The sequence below is a fragment of the Protopterus annectens genome, chromosome 3.part0 (assembly GCF_019279795.1).
Source record: "Protopterus annectens isolate FY-2018-M chromosome 3.part0, PAN1.0, whole genome shotgun sequence".
Lineage (NCBI taxonomy): Eukaryota > Metazoa > Chordata > Ceratodontiformes > Protopteridae > Protopterus > Protopterus annectens.
The window spans coordinates 229,141,973-229,161,481 of NC_056731.1; the positions used below are offsets into that span (position 1 = coordinate 229,141,973).

Below are 19,509 nucleotides of genomic sequence, written 5' to 3' on the forward strand. Positions count from 1 at the left end.
TACTACCACATTTTTTGCACTTTAAATCACTTTTTTTGCATTATATCCTATTTTACCCCATAAATAACATCTTTTTTATGACATTCATTGATTAAATGATCATTTTTTCCACAAAATAACAAGTCTTTGGTTAAAGCCTGTATTTCACAAAACCCCTGTTACCATGAACATTAATAATACTAGGTACATGCACATTATCATTTTCCAGTTTCAGTATTACTCCACATTCCCATCCCCCAGTCCATAGTCCTCTTTCATCATATATTTTGTAGTATCCATTACTTCTTTACACATAGTTAACAAATGTTCTTTCAGTTCTTTTTATCTGTAAAAACTTGCACCACATATTCTGACAATGGATAAATATTTTTCTTTTGTTCATATGCACTCAGAAAAATTTCCATGGCCTGCCCAGTCTCAAATATCAAATCATAAAAAGTCTCTTTATTAATTAAAATAAATATTCTTACCTCTTTTGCTTTGACACCCAAACATGTTATGACAGAGTCCCAAACCACATACCTGTCCAAACTTTCTTCTTTTTTAATGTACTGTATACTTCTGTTTTCTTTCTTTTGTTTCTTTCATCTGTGTTCCTTCTCCAACAGTTTGTGCATAAGTTTTTGCTCTGGAACTTTCTCTGGCACAGTCTCTTCTTTTTCTTCTTATATTTTTCCATGATGTCACTCCATGAAATTGCAGCTCCATTTTCTGGCTCACTTTGGTTTACCCTTTCCTCCAAATAATCATCCGGTAACCCCCCCCCCCCAAATTGGAGGATTGTAATTATGAATTTTTCAGAGGTAACTGTCTCTCCTTCAATCTCCTATGAAAGTTTTCCTTTGAATCATTTCTGTTTCAACTACAATCTCCTTTTCCTCCAAACTCATTGTTTTTTCTGCACCCACATCACCAAAAAAAAAATTCTGGTAGCAATTCTACCATATCAACTACATTTACAGCAGCTTTCACTCCGTTTCAGCAAAAGCTGAATCAGCCATGTTTTCTCCCTGTTCCTCCTGGATGCCTCCACACCTGGACAGGAAACAGGAAATCAGGATGTGTAACACACAAACTCTTTTCCCCAACTACCAAGATCAGGGGAAGTTCCTAGATGCCTTGGCCAAATTTCACCCAGTAAAATAAATACCACCTCAGGTCTCTTCTGAATAGAGGCCACTAACCTAATGGCCTAACCAGGTCAACAAAGAATAAATAAGTAAATAAATAACTAAATAAATAAATAGACATTGATTTCACTCGTGCATGTTTGATTTACTGGACTTTATGCAAAATTGGCTACCAAAGCACAAAAACAGTTTCTGAATCCCAGGATATGTTTTATATAAATGAAAAATGTAGTCTTTGAATGGACTACTATATAATCTCAGACACATTTAAGGCACAATTAAATGATTTTGCACCTCTTCAGATATGTTAAGCAAGAATGCCTTTATGTTTAACATTTAAAGCTGAAAGTGAGCAATGGTTTATATAAAAGAAGCATGAAAAATAAACTGAATACAATATAAATGACTAACTTTAAATGCACAGCAAAGTTATCAGTTAGAGAATACTGTTTATTAGGAAAGCAGTAATAGGTAGAACATTGCATCTAACAAAATATTAAACCATGACTAAAGCAACCTCAGATACCTCTCTGTAGGCAATGCTTTCTAGAAAATTATTATAACGTAGTGACTCTCTGTATAGGTATTTGTGACCAGCAAATTATTGAGAACATCATTCAACAAACATTATAAAATTATTTTTAGGGACACAGTTATACCTTTACTGAACACTATCTTTGTGTGCTTTCAAGAAAAAGGGATTGTCATTTAATGTTTGTGCACAATTTTTCAACATTATACAGTAAACAAAGAACATTCATGAATGATTTTGTGAAACATTACAAACATTACTGAATTTAACACACATTCATTTCTGAAATTACTCATACATATTTGTGAATGTTTGGTCATTCTAGTAAATGAAGGAAGAGCAGAAATAAAATAACAAGGTAGTACAATTTACTGCACTTTAACAATGGAACATTGGAAGGACTATGGTTCCATCCTCATATGAGGTAACTGGATTCATGATTCAGTACTGACACTGTAATGCAGCAAAAGGGGCTGATAATTCCTGCATCGATTTTTTGGATGATTTATTACACCAAGATCCTGTATACCTGCTGGTAGTCAGGTGAATTTAACAATGCTCTATGGCTCTTATAAAAAAAAAAATGTTAGATTATTTTTTTAATTCTGGACAAACTTCCCCCTATCAAGAAAAATGCCACCTTAGATTTCCCCTGCAAAACAGGACATATTTTCATCAAGAACCAAGCAGTCAATAAAAACAAATAAATGCAATTTAAACAATGTATTTCAAAATGTAAGAAAGAAAGTGTTTCTAGCTCTAGTTAGATATGAACATATCTACTGCCTCTTACCTGAACATAAACGTCCACTGTGATAAGGACATGAAAAATCATCCATTTCACAGAAGGTGCCATATATCCGTCCAAGTTTGGTTTTATGGCATAAGCACTGTCCACAAGAACAAACTCCTCTCCCACTGCACACAAGCTGGTCCTTATTAAGTCTGCATTTGTTTAGGAGGATGAAGTGTTGATCTGCACTAGATCTATCACTTGGGCAATGATACATTTCATAGTCACTGAGTTCTTCAAAACAGTTGCTATGTTCTGTAGGCCCCAAACACTGACATCCACAAGACGTGTTGATATTAATTTGTGTGGTTTCATTGAAGCCAATAGGTCTGATAATAATGCTCTGTAGTCCTTCAGAAACAAAGCAGGTCTTCATTCCAATAGTTATATTAAATAATACCTGCAAAAAAAAAAAGAAGGTGTGCTTTTTTCCTAGTACAGCCAATGGTTCTTAATATATTTTAATAGCCCATATGAGTACTGTTCTTGAATTTTGAAGACTATTCTTTCAAACCAAAAGAGCAGCTTCTTTGGTCAATTTACATTTAAACTATTGCTACAGCTGTATGCAAAACTACATAATCCCAATACAGTAGACTAGCTTTATCCACTAAGAGGTTTATGACTGACATATTCAAAAATTCAGAAATGCAAAAAAGTCAAGTGCAAAATAACTGCCAAAGCTATTCTGCTATGTTTTACAAAATGTGCCTTGAAATAAATTCTGTTTTATCCATTTTACTCAGATAAATTAAGCATCTTTAATGGTGATTAACACTTTATGATTTCATGTATTCTTTTCAATTCTGACTTAGCACCACTTTGAAGATCAACTATTTGCCTCTTTTCTAGATGTGCAATTACCTTAACAATTGTGCTGATTATGTTATAAGTCATGAGTTATACATAATTTGTAAGTACAAACCTGAGCTATTACAGTAAATTTATTTTGAAACAGACTGCTTCTAAAAATTAAATGCACAAATGTTGGCATCACATATCAACAAGCAATCACACAAAGCATATACACCATGGGGTATAATATTTATGAATGCAGTAGCTCACAGTATGCTATGTGAATACAGTTTTAGCCTTATCCATATGAGTCAGACTAGTACATGTCTACCTCTATGAGCAGTTGTGGCTGATCGCAGGCTCACTGTCATGCTGCAGGAGATCAGATCTTGCCAGTGTGATAGCTGGTGACCCTGAGATGGAGGGTTAAATGCCTGGGTAAAACCAGAATATCTACCTTTGGAGCTGAGAAGACATTGGTGCCCACGGAGCCACAATCTTGCAGAACATTCTGACAAAATCCCATGTGAATAACCCATTGCAAAAAAAAAAAAGAAAAACGATGTACAAAGATGAAAAACAGGATGTTGCTCTTTAAAGTAACTTCTCAGGCATCCCCAACAGTCATAAAGTCCTATTGAAAAACTAACTTTAATTGTTCAACTATTGAGCTTGCTGACATTTACATCCAGAAGCAAATGGACAGTCCTCTAAAGATGGGAATGTCATAAACATATTTTCTCCTTAAAACAGTCTTGAAACATTCCATAATTTTAGCCATTCTAATCATGTCATATGCAGACATTTAAGAAAATTATATGCGGCCAGAACTATGCAAATGTGAGAAATCCTGTTAGTTGATAATACTCATTTAAAACCTAATCTATCTGCAAGATGTGAATGCAATGCTGTTGGCCTTGGCATGCAAAGCTTTTGTACTAAGGAATCTGTGGATTCTGGGCCACAGATTAGTACCACCAGAATCACAAAATTTTGCATGATGTAAACTATTTTATTCACATTTGTATTGATATTTGCAGGTAACTTTAAATATGAAACAGCAAATTAGCACAGTTGAAGGATACAGAAAACATGCCAAAAGTTATATGGACACTTGTTTCTTCCCGGTAGTAGGTCATCTTGCACTGCTTTAAAGCCAGCATATGCTATCTCTTTGGGCATACGAGGATACAGAATTGACAACAACACCATCATCAGTTCAGACATGTGTTGAAACTGGCACAGGGGGGAGTTGAAGGAGGAATTAAGAGCCACAACCTGCTCACCTCTACTCAGAGGGAATGATGGATGCACATGCCTGAGCATGCTTTCTGTGGTAAAATCACTGGTTTAGACTCATGGAGGTGCTGTCTGTAAGGGGGCAGAGCTAGGACTGCATCAGAAGTGAAGGGAGGAACAACTAGTTGTGAGCCCACCGTATGCTTACCTCAGATATGTAAAAGCATGTGCAAGGACAGTGGGACACACATCAAAATTCCAATCACTTATCCCACAGATGACATCTCCTGCTCCTAGTCCATCTGTCTCTTACACTGGAGCATAACAGGCATTAGGAATGCCCATGAGTAGAGACTGGGAAGGACATGCAAGACGGTCAAGCATAGGGGTAAAGCCAAAATAAAAGCTTTAAAGTTAGCATGAATAATTAAATGTACAATAGCATATTTGATACTAAGAGAATACTAAAGTTCAAAACCTTTAGTCACATGACTGAATTATTCATTTTGTAGATCATGTTTTTTACTATCAAGCTAATTATCTGATGGACTTCAAGAAACTAGACTGTTGTAACTTCCATGTTGATATTTTATACTTCCAATACATATATGTAGGTTATTTTATGGACTTTAATGAATTATTTTTTACCACAAAGGGAAGCTTATTTCATAATCTTGGTAGGTGTTCTGCAATGTATTGTTACATGTTTTTCCTGTTACTAACATATATTTTTATTATAACTTTCTCAGATTATACGTTAGCCCCCACATCCATAGAAACACATTCAAACAGTACTGGATCAGACATTGCATTAAAGACCAGACAGAAGTCACAGTTTAGTAATTTATAAGAAACAGAAGATAATGATTGTTCTTAAAGCCTTGCAGCACAATCAAAAACTTCCATTACTTTAATTTTCCTACTGAGGAATTATTGCAAATTTAAATTATTTCAGACAGCTTATTTGAAGACTACAGAATGCAGCAATGTATTGGGTAATGGGTCATATCAAAGAAGCATAAAATGGCAGAATGGTCTCTCTTGAATGACTAAACATTCACTTCACAATTAGATGACTTACAGTTCTTGCTTTTCTGATCCATAACACTATAAAGAACAATAAGCCTATATTGCCATGAACTTTAACTGCTTTGTCATTTTCTGCTGCAGAACACCCTGTAGGAAGGCAGGAACCCTGACACTTTGTCTGTGCTTGGGAGATGTGCCTTGTGCTTGGGTCATAAGGGTTAAGAAGCAAAGAACAAGTGAGTTTTATGTCTGTTTTAGATTTTTTTTGCTCTTCTCTGAGTTTGTGCAACCTTGAAGTTAGTACAGAGATAGAGGTGTAGGGATAGTTCCCTTACCTTGGGAGGGCAGAGGGACTTGCAACCCTTCAAAACAATTATCTTACAATGTTTTAGTAAATATATTTGGCAGTACCATTCAGTGTACTTGTAGATGTGTTACCAAGATGTAATTGCTCATAGTACTTAGCTTCTTTTTAATGCAACTTTAACTTTATGCAAATAACCCAACATATGTGAATCATTTTGCTATAACTGCTATTATATCAATATTGTTTAAAATTATACTTGTTTTAAAATGTATTACTGGAGCTTTTCTCCTCAGGTCTCCACTGAAAATGGGCCACAAGCCCAGTTGGACAAACTCGGTTAACAAATGTCAATAAATAAATAAATAACTAAATAAATAATATAAATCTGTGTAGAATATCCATAAACACAAGTAGTTACTACATATCACTTCAGGTAAGATCCAGTGACTAGCAGTCCTCTGAGCCAACAGGTGATGGAGACCTCAGTAGTACATGCAGCTTTTTCAAGTTCTTTTGCCACAGTTATTTTATTTTACTTCTAAAGCTCAGTAAATTCACGATTAGAACTCACATTGTCTGCAATGGGTGACACATGATCATGCATGGTTATATTACTTTACTTTTTGCTGACATGTTCAATTTACTTTCTAGTGTTCGCTTTCTTTACTTGTGTCTGTTTTCTCAGCAATTTCAAGAAGTGTTTTATGCCAAAAAATTATATACATATATATATATATATATATATATATATATATATATATATATATGTATATACAGATAGATAGATAGCCATCATATACTTTCTTCAACATCTATATACTTATAGATGAACGGTTTAGTAGTCCAAAGACTGATGCTTGCAAACGTGTGAAGTGAGCAACAGGTCATATTATAATATACAGCTTTGTTTTTGTTAAACTTTAGAGGACATTTCCATCTCCTTTGTTTTCTCTGTTTACTTTGCTTTTGAATGTAAGGAAAAAACTCTCAAGACAGTTTTTCTAAAGCCCACTAAAACTTTTCTTTTCAAAAACAAATTTTACAGAATTACAATAGTTAGCAGCTTGTTCTAATTTTAGCAGAAGAAAAAAATTTGTCATAGACAAAAATAGATGCATTTAAATGTTTAATGAGAGTTGCTTTTTATTAAGATGGGTTTATGAACTGGCAGAGCTATCCATAAAGCATGTTTTTTTCCATATTAACATAAATGGAGCACATTCCATCAAGGTTACTCACAAAGTTGCTTCAGACTTGTTGGCTACTTATTGAGACAAACACAAACCTTTAATACCATACAGATTTTAACAGTAAAGTGTGCTTGAAATAAAGAGTGAAATCCAAACTGCTTACTTCATCTGTAGATCGTACATTTGAGCACCCAACCGTGCCAGGATTTGTTTTCCCATCAGGACAGATAGCAGTTGCAGTAACATAAAGGTCTCTTACAGGATTATCAATCTGAATTTTCACTTCTGATAAAAGATACTACAAAAGAGACATGGAAAGTTGTGAAAATGCATGCTTTGTTAATGACATCAACACAATTTCAGCAATAAAAAATGAAGCATTGTGACTTTGAATCAAACAATACACAGTTGTTACTTAATCAGTGGCAGCTTTGTTTCCAGTCAATCCCTTTTAGTAAAATAACTGCTTCCACTGAAAACAGAACAACTGACAAATTCTACATCTGAGTAGTAGGTTGGCAAATGATAAATGCTATCTTGGTTCTCTGTTGTTTTCTACAATGGCCAGCATAAACTTCCATGGGATCTCAAATGCATTTAATCATTTTTCTCCAAAAGATAAAGATAAAGAAGAATGCTTAAAACATTGTTAACTGTTGTTACCATTCTACAACAATTCATTCAAAACGTTTAATATCTGACATACATGTCAGTACATGTGCCAGGCTGTAATACAAAGGCGATACTAAAGGACCTATGATTACTTACTTGGAGGAAGTATGCAAAGCAAGAGAGACATTTTAACAAATAAGCAACTCATGAAAATGATTAAAAACAGTAAGTAATTGTCATCTTGATGCTTTTAGAAAGTTTTTAAAGTAAGGAATTCAAACGTTTTGTGAAATAAATATAGGTGGCATCTCTATATCTCTTTGAAGAAATGCTCTTTGGTATGCAAATGATTACCACTTAACTGGTGCAATGCAGACTAACAGTTGTCATTGTCTGATTTCAGATTTTATAATAGGATGTGTTTTTGCACCAAGCTACGTCAGCGATGATAACCTACTTGTTTTAAATACTGCAACAGTGATTTCATTCAGGACATCACTGATTCTTACCTTTGTAACACTGAAGCAAAAACATTTATCTCTCTTGAAAAGTGACACGAGATTTTTGTCCTGCACTGAACAAAGAAATCTCCAAAGTATAAGCCATTTAAGGGATCCCCATTACACGAAAACACAAACTCAAGTCCAAGGACCACCCCCCAAAAAAAACAAAACAAAAAAAAAAACTGTAGCCAGTTGTAATGTCCTGAGATGCTTTTCATGTACTCAGAATATCTACTGTTTATGGAAGATGTTTGTTCATTTCATTGTGCTTGCTTTTCTTTCTCTCAAAATGTTATACCAATATTGGAGAACTTAGTCTATTGCCTGTTCTGTACCACTGAGCTATCATCCCAAGAAAACAGTTTCAGCCAAGTATTTCAGTCAAGTATTTTTTAAACACCTGACTTTCTTGTTTTCAAGAGACACATTTAAAACGATGGAAAGTTTTCAGCAGCTAAAATAAAATAATGCTTTAAAGCACAGTTTTTTTGCTTCAAAAGAAAAGAGCTAAACCATTTCTGGCTCATGGTAATCCTTAAATTATATTGGAATGACTGACATTTGTGACAAAGTTCAGTAATGCTTTGTGGCCTCTTGCTTTTGTTTTTTTTTTTTTGAAACAGTTTTATTGAACACACAGTTTATCAAACAATATGTTTCTAAAGTCATGATCATCATCACATATTTCAATTATATGCTCACTGAATTTACATATTCACTTTTTAGGATTTGTGTTGCCTGCAAACTTAAATAATTTGAAGAACTTGACTAAAATTTTAAGAGGTTTACTACTCCAGGTTGCTCAATTAGCAAGGCAGAGAGAATTTCAGATTCAGAAACATGGCAAAGCTGCATAGAGAAACATCTCATTACTGGTTCATTATCAAGTCTCTGACTCGAACACTGTGCTATCAGACCTGACCATGCTAGTGTACTCCTTACCAGCCCATGCACTGTGGTAGAATAGGCACCCCACTACACAGACTCATATGCACACAGACACACACACACACACACACACACACACACACACACACACACACACACACACACACACACACACACACATGCATTCAAACACCCATATATACACAATCTCAGACACCCCTCCTCCAAAATACACACAACCAAGTATCCACAAAGAAGTCTTCACACAACCTCACACTCAAGGAAACACTCATCCTCACACCTGTACACATGGTGAAACAAACACACACATACACACACACACACACACACACACACACACACACACACACACACACACACACACACACACACACACACACACACGAGCTAGCATACTCTACTTAGCTCCTGTAGTGTGACCATCCAGACAGTCACATATTTTCATTCAAAGCCTGATTCACTCTCATACAGCTACGCACTGGGAGCTCTGATATTTCGAATGGGAGGGAAAATACATGACTAATTAGCATTAGCCACTTCCCAGGACTACCATATTAGCACAAAGCTTCTCTGGTTTACAGCTCCATCCCACCAGGGGGAAACCATTGAAGGAGAACTTTGTTTGAATCAGAAGAGTTGCATTAGAAGAAGCTTTTCTGAATCTCAGGGCATCTGTACAGTAAATAATAAATCCATTACCATTCAAATGTACAACCAAATTACACAGCTAATGCTGTAAAGTGAGTGATTCCCTCCCACACCTCACTGGGAGGAAGGCATATAGATAGGCCTTTAACATCTCTTTTTGTCTTGCAATATCACTACAAGTTGAAAATAGCAAAGTTATCCATTAGATGCAATGTTCATACTCCTCAGTGATCCCTAGTATAAGATATTATAGGTTTATAGGTAGGAAACAGGCTATCTACCCGAGGGCATTTATAAGCCTAGCCAGAGTTTGTCAGCTTTCGCCGCCTCATTGATTAATTAAATGATCCTCTGTCAAGCAGAGCCAATGAAGTGATCCCAGGGATGTATTTTCTGTTACCCATCCACTCGTCAAGATTTCTCTTGAAGAATCTTAGTGAGGGGCTCTGCCTAATGTAGTTTGGAATTTTGTTCCAAAGCATGGGGAGTCTCTGTGATAGGAATCTATCCCTCCAGCATGTTCTATTTATTGTTGTGGCGAGGTTTAGCTCACTAGAGCGCGTGGCTCACAGTGACTTGGATTTCTTTAGGTGGAGCATGTCCATCAATTCTGAGTTGGACATGTCTTTGTAAGTCAGGCAAAGATCACCTTTGAGTAAGCGATATGCCCACTGAGTACAGCCAGAGTTTTTTCAGTCAGGCTGCATAGGACATATGTTTGAGGTGAGTAATCTTCTTGGTGAAGTACTTTTGTGGCCTTTCCAGCTGTTGGAAGTGTCTTGAGAGGTACATCCCAAATGGGGCGCTGTACTCTATGATGGGTCTAATGAGTGACGAGTAGAGGGGCACTATAACCTCTTTATTTCTAGATACGAACCCTTTAGTAATTAGATGGTCCACATAGAAGGATTTCCTAACTACTTTGGCAATATGATTGTCAAAGGAGAGATTACTATCTACCTAGGTCCCCAGATCTCTTATTACCTCTTCTGTATTAAAGGGGCTGCCACCTATGTGGCAATTCGTGGGTGTTTTGTTTTTCCCAAATGGAATGACTATGCATTTTTTGGCATTTAGCTTGAGGCTATGACTTTGACACCAGGTGTCTGTCTCAGTAAGGCCCTTTTGGAGGATGTCCGTGTCAGCCGGAGAGTCAATTATGGCTCCCAGTTTGCAGTCATCGGCAAACTTGGTTAGCCATAGTCCTCCTGTGTTTGCCTGTACTTCTGAGAAGTATATGCCAAACAGTAGGGGTCCTAGGACTGAACCTTGTGGGACACCACTTGTGACTGGTTTAGAGTCGGACCTGGAGCCCGCTATTCTTACTGTGTGAGTTCTGTCTGTAAGCCAGTTGGCAACCCATCTCATGATGTAGGGGTTTATGTTCAGGCTGGTGAGATTTTCTGTAATACCTGAGTGGGGAATGGTGTTGAAAGTCTTGGCGAGGTCAAGGTAGGTTGTATGAACCACCTTTCCCTCGTCTATGGCCTTGGTGACTGTCTCGAAGAAATCAACCAGGTTTAGTAGGCATGATCTGCCCTTAACAAAGCCGAACTGGGTCGGGTCAAGTGTTTGGAGGTTCCCAATGTTTTTTTTAATGAGTTCGTTGATGATATGCTCCATAGCCTTGCAGACCAGGCTAATCAGGCTTATGGGGCAATAGTTACCAGGGTCAGTTGTGGCCCCTCCTTTGTGGAGAGGAATAACTGTTGCTGTGCACCATTCTATGGGCACATATCCTGTGAGGAGGCTGAGGTTGAGCAGCATGTTTAGGTGGGGGGGTTAGTTCATTCTGTAGTTCGTGCAAGATGCAGCCTGGGACACCATCTGGTCACATTGATGCTGTGTTTTTGGCTTTTGAAAGGGCTGTTTTCACCTGTGCATCTGTGATTTTTGGGACACTACACTTTTCCGGTATTGTTGTGGGCCCTTTTGAGGGTGAGAGGAGGGTGAAGTTTGCACTGAATCTATCTGCCAGGATGTTGGCAATATCAGCAGGTTCAGTATATTTTGTGTTATTTTGCACTAGTTCAGTGCATATCTGCGAGTTGCCACTTAAATTCTTAACATAGCTAAAGTAGGCTTTGTGGTTATCTTTTGAATCCTTGGCTAATTTTCTTTTTCGAAGTTAGCCTTGGATGATTTCATGAGGGACCATAGTTTCTTACTGATACTGATCAGGGATGTCTTTCCTTCTTGGGATTTGCTTTTTTTTAACTAGTTTCCTCCTTCTATTGTATAGCCTGTTAATGGCAGGGGTCCACCAAACTGGTTTCCTTCTCTTAGAGGAGTCAGTCTTGGTTTTGCTAGGGATGGCACGATCCATGCATCCTTGTAGGTCCTCATAGAGTTCATTTGTAATGGTTTCTGCATCTTGGGCAGCATTATCCTTTAGGGTGGGGGCTGTGAAACTTACCACCTCTGTCTTAAGTAAGGTAAAGTTTGCTTTAGAAAAGTTTTTTACTGTGGTTTCCTTAGTTGGTGGTGGTGGTGTTGGGTGTGGACTTCCAGAGTGATTAGTTTATGGTCTGATCTAACCAGTGACGGGTTGACCTCCGGTGTGGAACACCTGTCGCCCATGTTGGTGATGACCAGGTACAATATGTTTTCACCTCTGGTAGGGGAGTTTACCAGCTGATCCAGGGCATTTGAGTTGATGAATTCCAGGAAGCGCTCAGCCTGGGAGTTTGTACTCAAGTAGTTTTCACAGTGAATGGTAGGGTAATTGAAATCGCCTAATATCAGGGTGTTCGGTAGGACCTTCATGTTTTCTAGTGTCTCCAGAAAGGTGGAGTATTGTTGTTAAGTATTGTTGCATTGTTTATATTGTTGTTTTAAGTATTGGAGTATTGTTATTGGATATTAAATTCAGACACAAACTTTCAAAGACAAAAATTTGTCCACAGTAATTCTTAACATGGCAGATGAATTAAATACAGCTGATAAAAGCTGTTGGAAGAATTCACTGGTGGCACAGCTTTAAAAACTCCAGTAATCCCATCAAGTTTTATATCCTTGCTAGCTGGCTATGCTTCTCTGTCAATCATCGTGTGTGTGTGTGTGTGTGTGTGTCTGTGTGTGTGCGTGTGTATGTGTGTGTGTGTGTGTGTGTGTGTGTGTGTGTGTGTGTGTGTGTGTGTGTGTGTGTGTGTGTGTGTGTGTGTGTGTGTGAGCTAAGTTAATCATGGCTTTCTGAACACAGTGCAATACTGATTTACTAAATAAAAACAAAGTCTCTAACAGTCAATCAGAAATTATAAAAAATACAGAGAAAAGTAAAATATGCAGAAAAAATGCAAAGAAAATACTGAAAGCAAACTAATGATAAGAGGGTGAGAAAATAATGAACAAGTGTTGAGGATTAAGAGAAAATTCAAAGCTGAAAATAAAGCAAACTGAGGGATCACAGGGAAATAGACACTGGGATGGAACAATAATTCCTAATGAAGAAGCATAGGGAAATGGACAGTGAGGAAAAGGACAAGAATTCTTCTTTGCTGAGTCACAATATAAGCATCCTCCTGTCATGCCTCATTTGACATAGAATAAGAAATAAGCTCCATGGCCTCTGAATTACTCTCACTGCAGTGCTCAGTAGTGTGCAGTTCACTGTTCTTGGTATCTGACATGTTCACTTATTGGTTAACCTATAAACATGCTTCCTGTACTAAACTTCAGTAATGAGTGGGAATTTTATTTTGGTTACATTATCCCTTTGTTAGTCATAGAACCACAAGTAGGGAGGCTGAAACATAAGCAATGTAGCATATGATATAATGTAACAAATTCTAACACTATATGAAAGGTACTATGATCCTTTAACACTGATATGCTGGAAGACTGAGTTTAAACAAAAACTTCCTTTAGTTTCACTTTTCACAAGTAAAGTACAATGATGTCGTCAATTTACTGCAATTATAGATGGTTAAGTGTAGTCACTGTTTAAGTCAGAAGCTTTGGGAACTCTGCTGTAGGCTGAGAACCAATGTATGCCCAGACTTTCACAGCTAAACAGCTTTTACCACTTGGCCAGGCTGCCATTACCTTACATTAGATGTCCTCGCATATCTGGTAAAAGGTGCTGTACATGTCCATCCATCTTTAGCTCTTTTTTGTCCCTCCAAATCAGCCAAGATTGATGTGAACATCAGTGTTGCAGCACCTCAGAGGAAAGCAAAAGGGTGCTGGTCTGTGACCTGGAGAGGCTGTATCCTCTAGAAGTACCTGAAAGCAAGATGTAGGAGAACCGTAGAGAAAGGAAAGGCACGTGTGAGAAATGAACTGAACTCAAACTGGGAACACACGGAACAACAAACTTTAAAAACAAAAAAAAATTATTTGTATAGAAACTTCTGAAGAAATTTCTTTGTGAAGAAATGAATGCACTTAACTCTGTTTTGGATTTTTATTAAAGGAATTTTGGCTATAATCATCTTTGGCATCCTGACTGAATTTCTACCTAGCTGCTGTTGCATGGGTTATGTGCAAGAAATGAAGGGGAAATGTATAAGTGCCCACCCGTCACTGACATTCCCAGTTTTGAAAGAGATGGTGTAAGAGGCTCATGTCTGCACCACTGACTACACTCAAACATGTAGGATTCCAGTAAGCTGACCACATGATTGTGCTCTATTCTTTGTTTCAGTCAATCTCACAGTCACAAGTTTTGGGAAGATTGCTAAAGCTGGCACTGCTTGTAGGTAGGGAGACTGGTTACAAGGTAGATGTGGAGGGCAAGCAACATGCCCTTTAGGATAACTGAAGCAAAGCATACTCTTAACCTGTAAATAAGGTCCAGCATAAAGTGTATGTGAATGTGAACATAGGATGAAGTTGCTGTGTCAAACATGCCCTGTGCACTTAACACCTGTCAGGAAGGTAGTCCCGGTCACTGTGACCTTGGTAGAGGTAGAGCTGACTTAGCAAGTAAGGATTTCCCATGTGCATTTTGCCAAAATTAATCCAATTTGCTATGCATTTGGAAATGGTTTGTTTGGACTCAAAGGACCCTTCCTTACCTTCAGCAAAGGAGACAAAAGGTTGCTCTAACCAGTTAATGCATTTACTTCTGGCCACACAGGACATCCGTTGTCTGTTCACATCTTTAGAGTATATGATTCTTTCCCTTTTCCTCTGATGTGCAGAAAAGGAAACTGGTATCTGGACTGTCTTTCTCAGGGCTACTGCTGTAATCACCTTGAGCAAGAAAGAGGGTTAGTGCACCAAGTAGCCCTGTCTTTGTGGAAAATGAGGAAAGTTTCTAGCTCACTATGGTTTCAAATTCTGAGAATCTCCTGGCTGATGTCATTGCTATCAAACAACCTGTTTCTCAATACAAGGTCTTTCTTGGGAAAAGAAGCAGAGGTTTATATGGAATAAAAACATTTTTTCCAGCATGATGTTTAGGTTTCAAGGTGGTGTCAGGTTCCACGTGGGTATCTAAGATGAAGGATATCCTTCAAAAACTGCTTGAGTCATGACCTAGATGTCAGAAAGGAGGTTGAGAGGTTTAATGGCATGACAGCAGAAACAGCTGAGATCTGCACCTTTACTGAGAAGTATGTTGGGCTACTGTAAAAAGCCTTTGGGAAAGATATTTGAGAACTGGAGGCACATCCACCTGCTTTGCATATATGTTCCTCCTTTGGCACTAGAGATAACATCTTATTAATTTATACAGTTCCCTGGTTCTTGGGTTCCTAGTCTACTTCATGATAGCTGGCAAAAAGATGTCCAAAAGGAAATAAGGTCATATGCTCCAAGCTGCTAAACTCATGGTAAACAGATGGGGGTGAATAAAAAAACCCATGCTCTGCATCAGAATGGTAATATGCTGTGGGATCAGAAAAGTTTTCTCTTTTGTCAAATGGGAAAGGTAGGAGAAATGAAAGCTTTGTACTCACCATAATGATAGATGCGTTGTCTTCTTTTTGTCTGGTTCAACATTTGAGTTATTGGATTCAAATGGATCCAGCCTCTGTGCCTTTAGAAGATGTGGATCCAGGGCTATGACTCCTCCCCAGTCTATAATTTCTCTCTTCCTCCAAAATACTTCAGATCGAGTTTGCCTACTTATCAACAAACAAAATTTCTTATCTCATAAACAATAACGCCTAAAATTCTATACCAGAATACAACCTGGACAGAAAAAACAGCTGAGGTTGTGTAATGACAAGGTTCCTGGTTAGATGCATTCAATAAAACAGGAGCACCATGTGAGAAATTTGGGAGGGGGAAGGAGGGAGAGATGTTGTAGTCGATAAAAAGAAGATGCATGTCTATTGTTATGATGAGTGCATAATGTTCATATCTAATGTTCATATCTGATGTTGTCTTTTTTGGTCCAACTAAACCTTTGGGACAGATTTCCTAGGTGCCACAAAACCTGACAGGTATCAGGGAAAGATATTTCGGAGAATGGTGGAGCTAAAAGACATACCAGATCTTGATTGTACATCAATCTTGTAATGGGAAATGAAAGTGTGGACCATGGAGCAAGTTGATGCAGCACAGATTTGATCTATAGGAACGCTATGCATAAAAGCAGTAGAAGTAGCAATAGACCTTGCTGAGTGAGCTCTTGGTTTTTTGGTTAAACAGAGTCGCAATTTTGCTTAGATAAAGGTTATGCAGTCTGACAGCCACATTGACAGTGTCTAGAAAAAGCTACAAACAGCTTACCAGACTTCCTGAAATCTTTAGTCCTGTGGAGACAAAATCGAAACTACATGTGAACGTCTAACAGATGCAGAGTATATTCTCCTTTGGCAGAAAGATTTTGGGAGAATACTGCTAAATTAACCATTTGATTAATGTTAATTTTGGATGACACTTTTGGAATGATTGTGGGGATTGTTCTCAAAGAAACTCCATCCTTATGGAAAATCAGGTAAGAAGGTTTACAAGAAAGTACTTGTAACTCAGAAATTCTTTTAGCTGAAGTGATGACCGCAGGAAAAATGGTCTTCCAAGTAATATACTTTGTCTGCTGAAGGTGCTGGTTCAAAGGGAGGCTTTATTAACACAATAAGCATGACAGTTATGTCCCATGGAGGGATAGGATCCCTTACTGGAGGTCTCAACAAGAAATGTATTTATTTACTCAATAAGAAAGTTCCCTTAAGAAAAGCCTTTGAAATCTTTAGTGAAGCTATATGCATCTGATTGTGTCCAATCTGGAAACTGAAAATAGCAGCTATACATTTTGACTGTTGAAAAGCTACATCAGTTTTAGAAAAGATCTGACAAGAAGTCTAGAATGGAAAGAATAGGGGCTGAAAAGGGATCCATCCCCTTAGAACCTGCTCAGATAGAAAACATCATCCATTTACTAAGGTAAACTTTTCTGGTACTTGATTTTTGAGAGTTGAGAGGCTAACAAAATATGAACGATTTGGGTGGAAAGCATGGCATCTCTGGTAACTGTTAAGATTGGGGGAACCATGTGGATAGCTTTAGTGCCTCTACTTCTGGGTGAGGATGCCCAAACAGGTGAGTCAGAAGATCTGGACAGTAGTCTATTGTCCAGGGACGACATAGATGAGGCCAGAGGAAAGGGAGCCACACTTGCCAGGGCCAGAGGAGAGTGATGAGGATTACTTTGGCCTTGCATCTTTTTGCTAGCTGAGTAAATTTTGTTAACAGAGGAAAGGGAGAAAGGCATTTAGAAGGCCCAGAGTCCAATTTTGGACTAGAGTATCACTTGGTGACTGTCCCTGCAGAGGGATTAGGATGAATTAACTGCTGTACTTGCAGTTTAGGTATGAGGCAGAAAGATCACAGGATGGTTGACGCCAGTGTTGGAAGATTTGATTTACCACTGCTTGATAGAGTGACTACTCATGAGACAAGAGGATAGATCTGCTCAATTTGTCTGCTAATGCATTGAAATGCCCTGGGATATGCACTACTGTCAGAAAGCAATGTGAATACATCACCTATTGCCAAACTCTCAAAACCTCCTGGCATAAAGTATATAAATAGGTTATGTCATGAAAGGAGATACTGTCAGCTCAGCTATCTAGAGTTTTGTAAATAATTATATCATTTGTGATTATTAACATGATTCATATGCTTGTGTTACAAATGTATTAGAACTGTATGTTATATAAGATGGTTTGTACAGTGTGCTGAAGAGGTATTCTACAAAGTGCTGTTTAAAGATGTATCCACAGTGTACCCTACTGGATTACCACAGTGTACCCTACTGGATTAGACCAGAAATGTGCCTGCACTATTGTAACTGTTTAGATGTAGATAATTTAACAATAGAAACTAGAACACCAGAGGTTAATTTCAGAAAAATAGCTGAAATTAAATGACCTTATGACCATGTAATATCTTTCAGTTTCAATGCAGTAACAGACACAATGTCTAGAGCTATACGTTTTCTGTATTGTCTTGGAAATGTTTTATTGTTTTATGACTTCCTGGGTCTGCCTTAGATCTAAGAAACGCCCTTGTTTATGTATTTTCACAGGTAGATACTAAATGTTACTAGCTGCATCAGTGGGGTGTTTCACCTGGGATAGAGTCAGATGACAAGAAACAATGTCATTGTGCAAGCTATCACAGCAGTAATATTTGAGATATTAATCTGGGAAGTCTCTTAGTGAGAGATTACATTCTGTATTTTGTCTTTGACCAGACAGCATCATGATCCACCCACCAATGCCTGGCTTACTCTGAAGTAAGTTGCTAGGGTATAGTAATTCTCTCTGATACAGTCAGGAATATAGCAAACTTAGCTTAGATGTTTTTCTTTATTTATTTGTGACTGCCCTGCAATGTTGTTTTAAATATTTCCTGTGATGTTGAACTCTGTAGTAATTGTAAGTATATACTGAGTATTTTTCTTGTTCTTTTGTTATTAAATATGTTTAAATCTTTCATTGTGGCTGATCTGTGTCAGGACATATTTATGTTCTGAGAGTACTTGCATATTTATTTGGTGTAGGCCACTCCTAATAGCCTTGCTACCATTTGTATTGATAGTAACATTACACAGTAAGATAGGACACCCTTTGTTAAGGGCCTTAAAGTAGCTGAAAAAGGGTTGGCTGGTGGCAGTAATAACTACCTTATAGTCTTGGCAGAAGGGGGCATCGCTAGTAAACCAGTGTCAGCCTTTCCCAGGTGTGTGTGTGTGTGTGTGTGTGTGTGTGTGTGTGTGTGTGTGTGTGTGTGTGTGTATGTATAGATCAAACCTCAAAGTTTGTGTATGTCAGATACTTGAGCAGGGACATGAAGCACTGGTTGGACAGAGAGGGTACTGGAGGTCTTGGCTTGGACACTCAGCTGAAATCTCAACCCTGTAGCTGTGCCAGTGGGGAGTCTTACTGGGGATCTGATAAAGAGGGAGACACCAGCCCCGGACTGACTGTGGTTTCTATGTGCTCTTTAGGGATGTTGCACTTGATGCATAGAGCTGCATCTGGTAATACTGTGTGTGTACCCTGTCATCCTCCCAATGTATGTCCCCTGCTGGTGCCAGTGGTAAGGATTGAGGCTCTTTGATTACTGGTGCAGTAGTGAGGCATCACATATATTAGTTGGCAATGGTGGGATATCCACATATTGGGATTCAGTGGTGTGGATATTGAACTGCTGTAGCCTTTAAATAGTGGTCACTAAGGAAGGTGTTTGTACTCTCAATCATCCACATAGTGAACATTCAGTGTTTCACATCACAATAGTTTTATTTATTTTTTGTTAGCTTAGTTAGTCAGGAAAAGCAGGCAAGTATGTCACCAGAGGAGTATGGCAAGCTGACAAGCAGTCAGTTGGCTGAGATGTGCCAAGCTAAAGGTCTGGTACATGACA

The 19,509-nt window shown here is 38.0% G+C and overlaps 1 protein-coding gene across 1 annotated transcript in view; it reads right to left on the reverse strand.

Moving 5' to 3' along the window:
* Positions 1 to 19,509, reverse strand: part of ITGB8 (integrin subunit beta 8) — a 984,437-nt gene that overhangs the window by 171,806 nt on the left and 793,122 nt on the right. Inside the window, exons 9-10 of the mRNA XM_044064706.1 lie at positions 7,179 to 7,313; positions 2,456 to 2,855 (exon numbers count right to left, since the gene is read on the reverse strand). Of these exons, the coding sequence (XP_043920641.1) occupies positions 2,456 to 2,855; positions 7,179 to 7,313 (535 nt within the window). The remainder of the gene's footprint in view (positions 1 to 2,455; positions 2,856 to 7,178; positions 7,314 to 19,509) is intronic.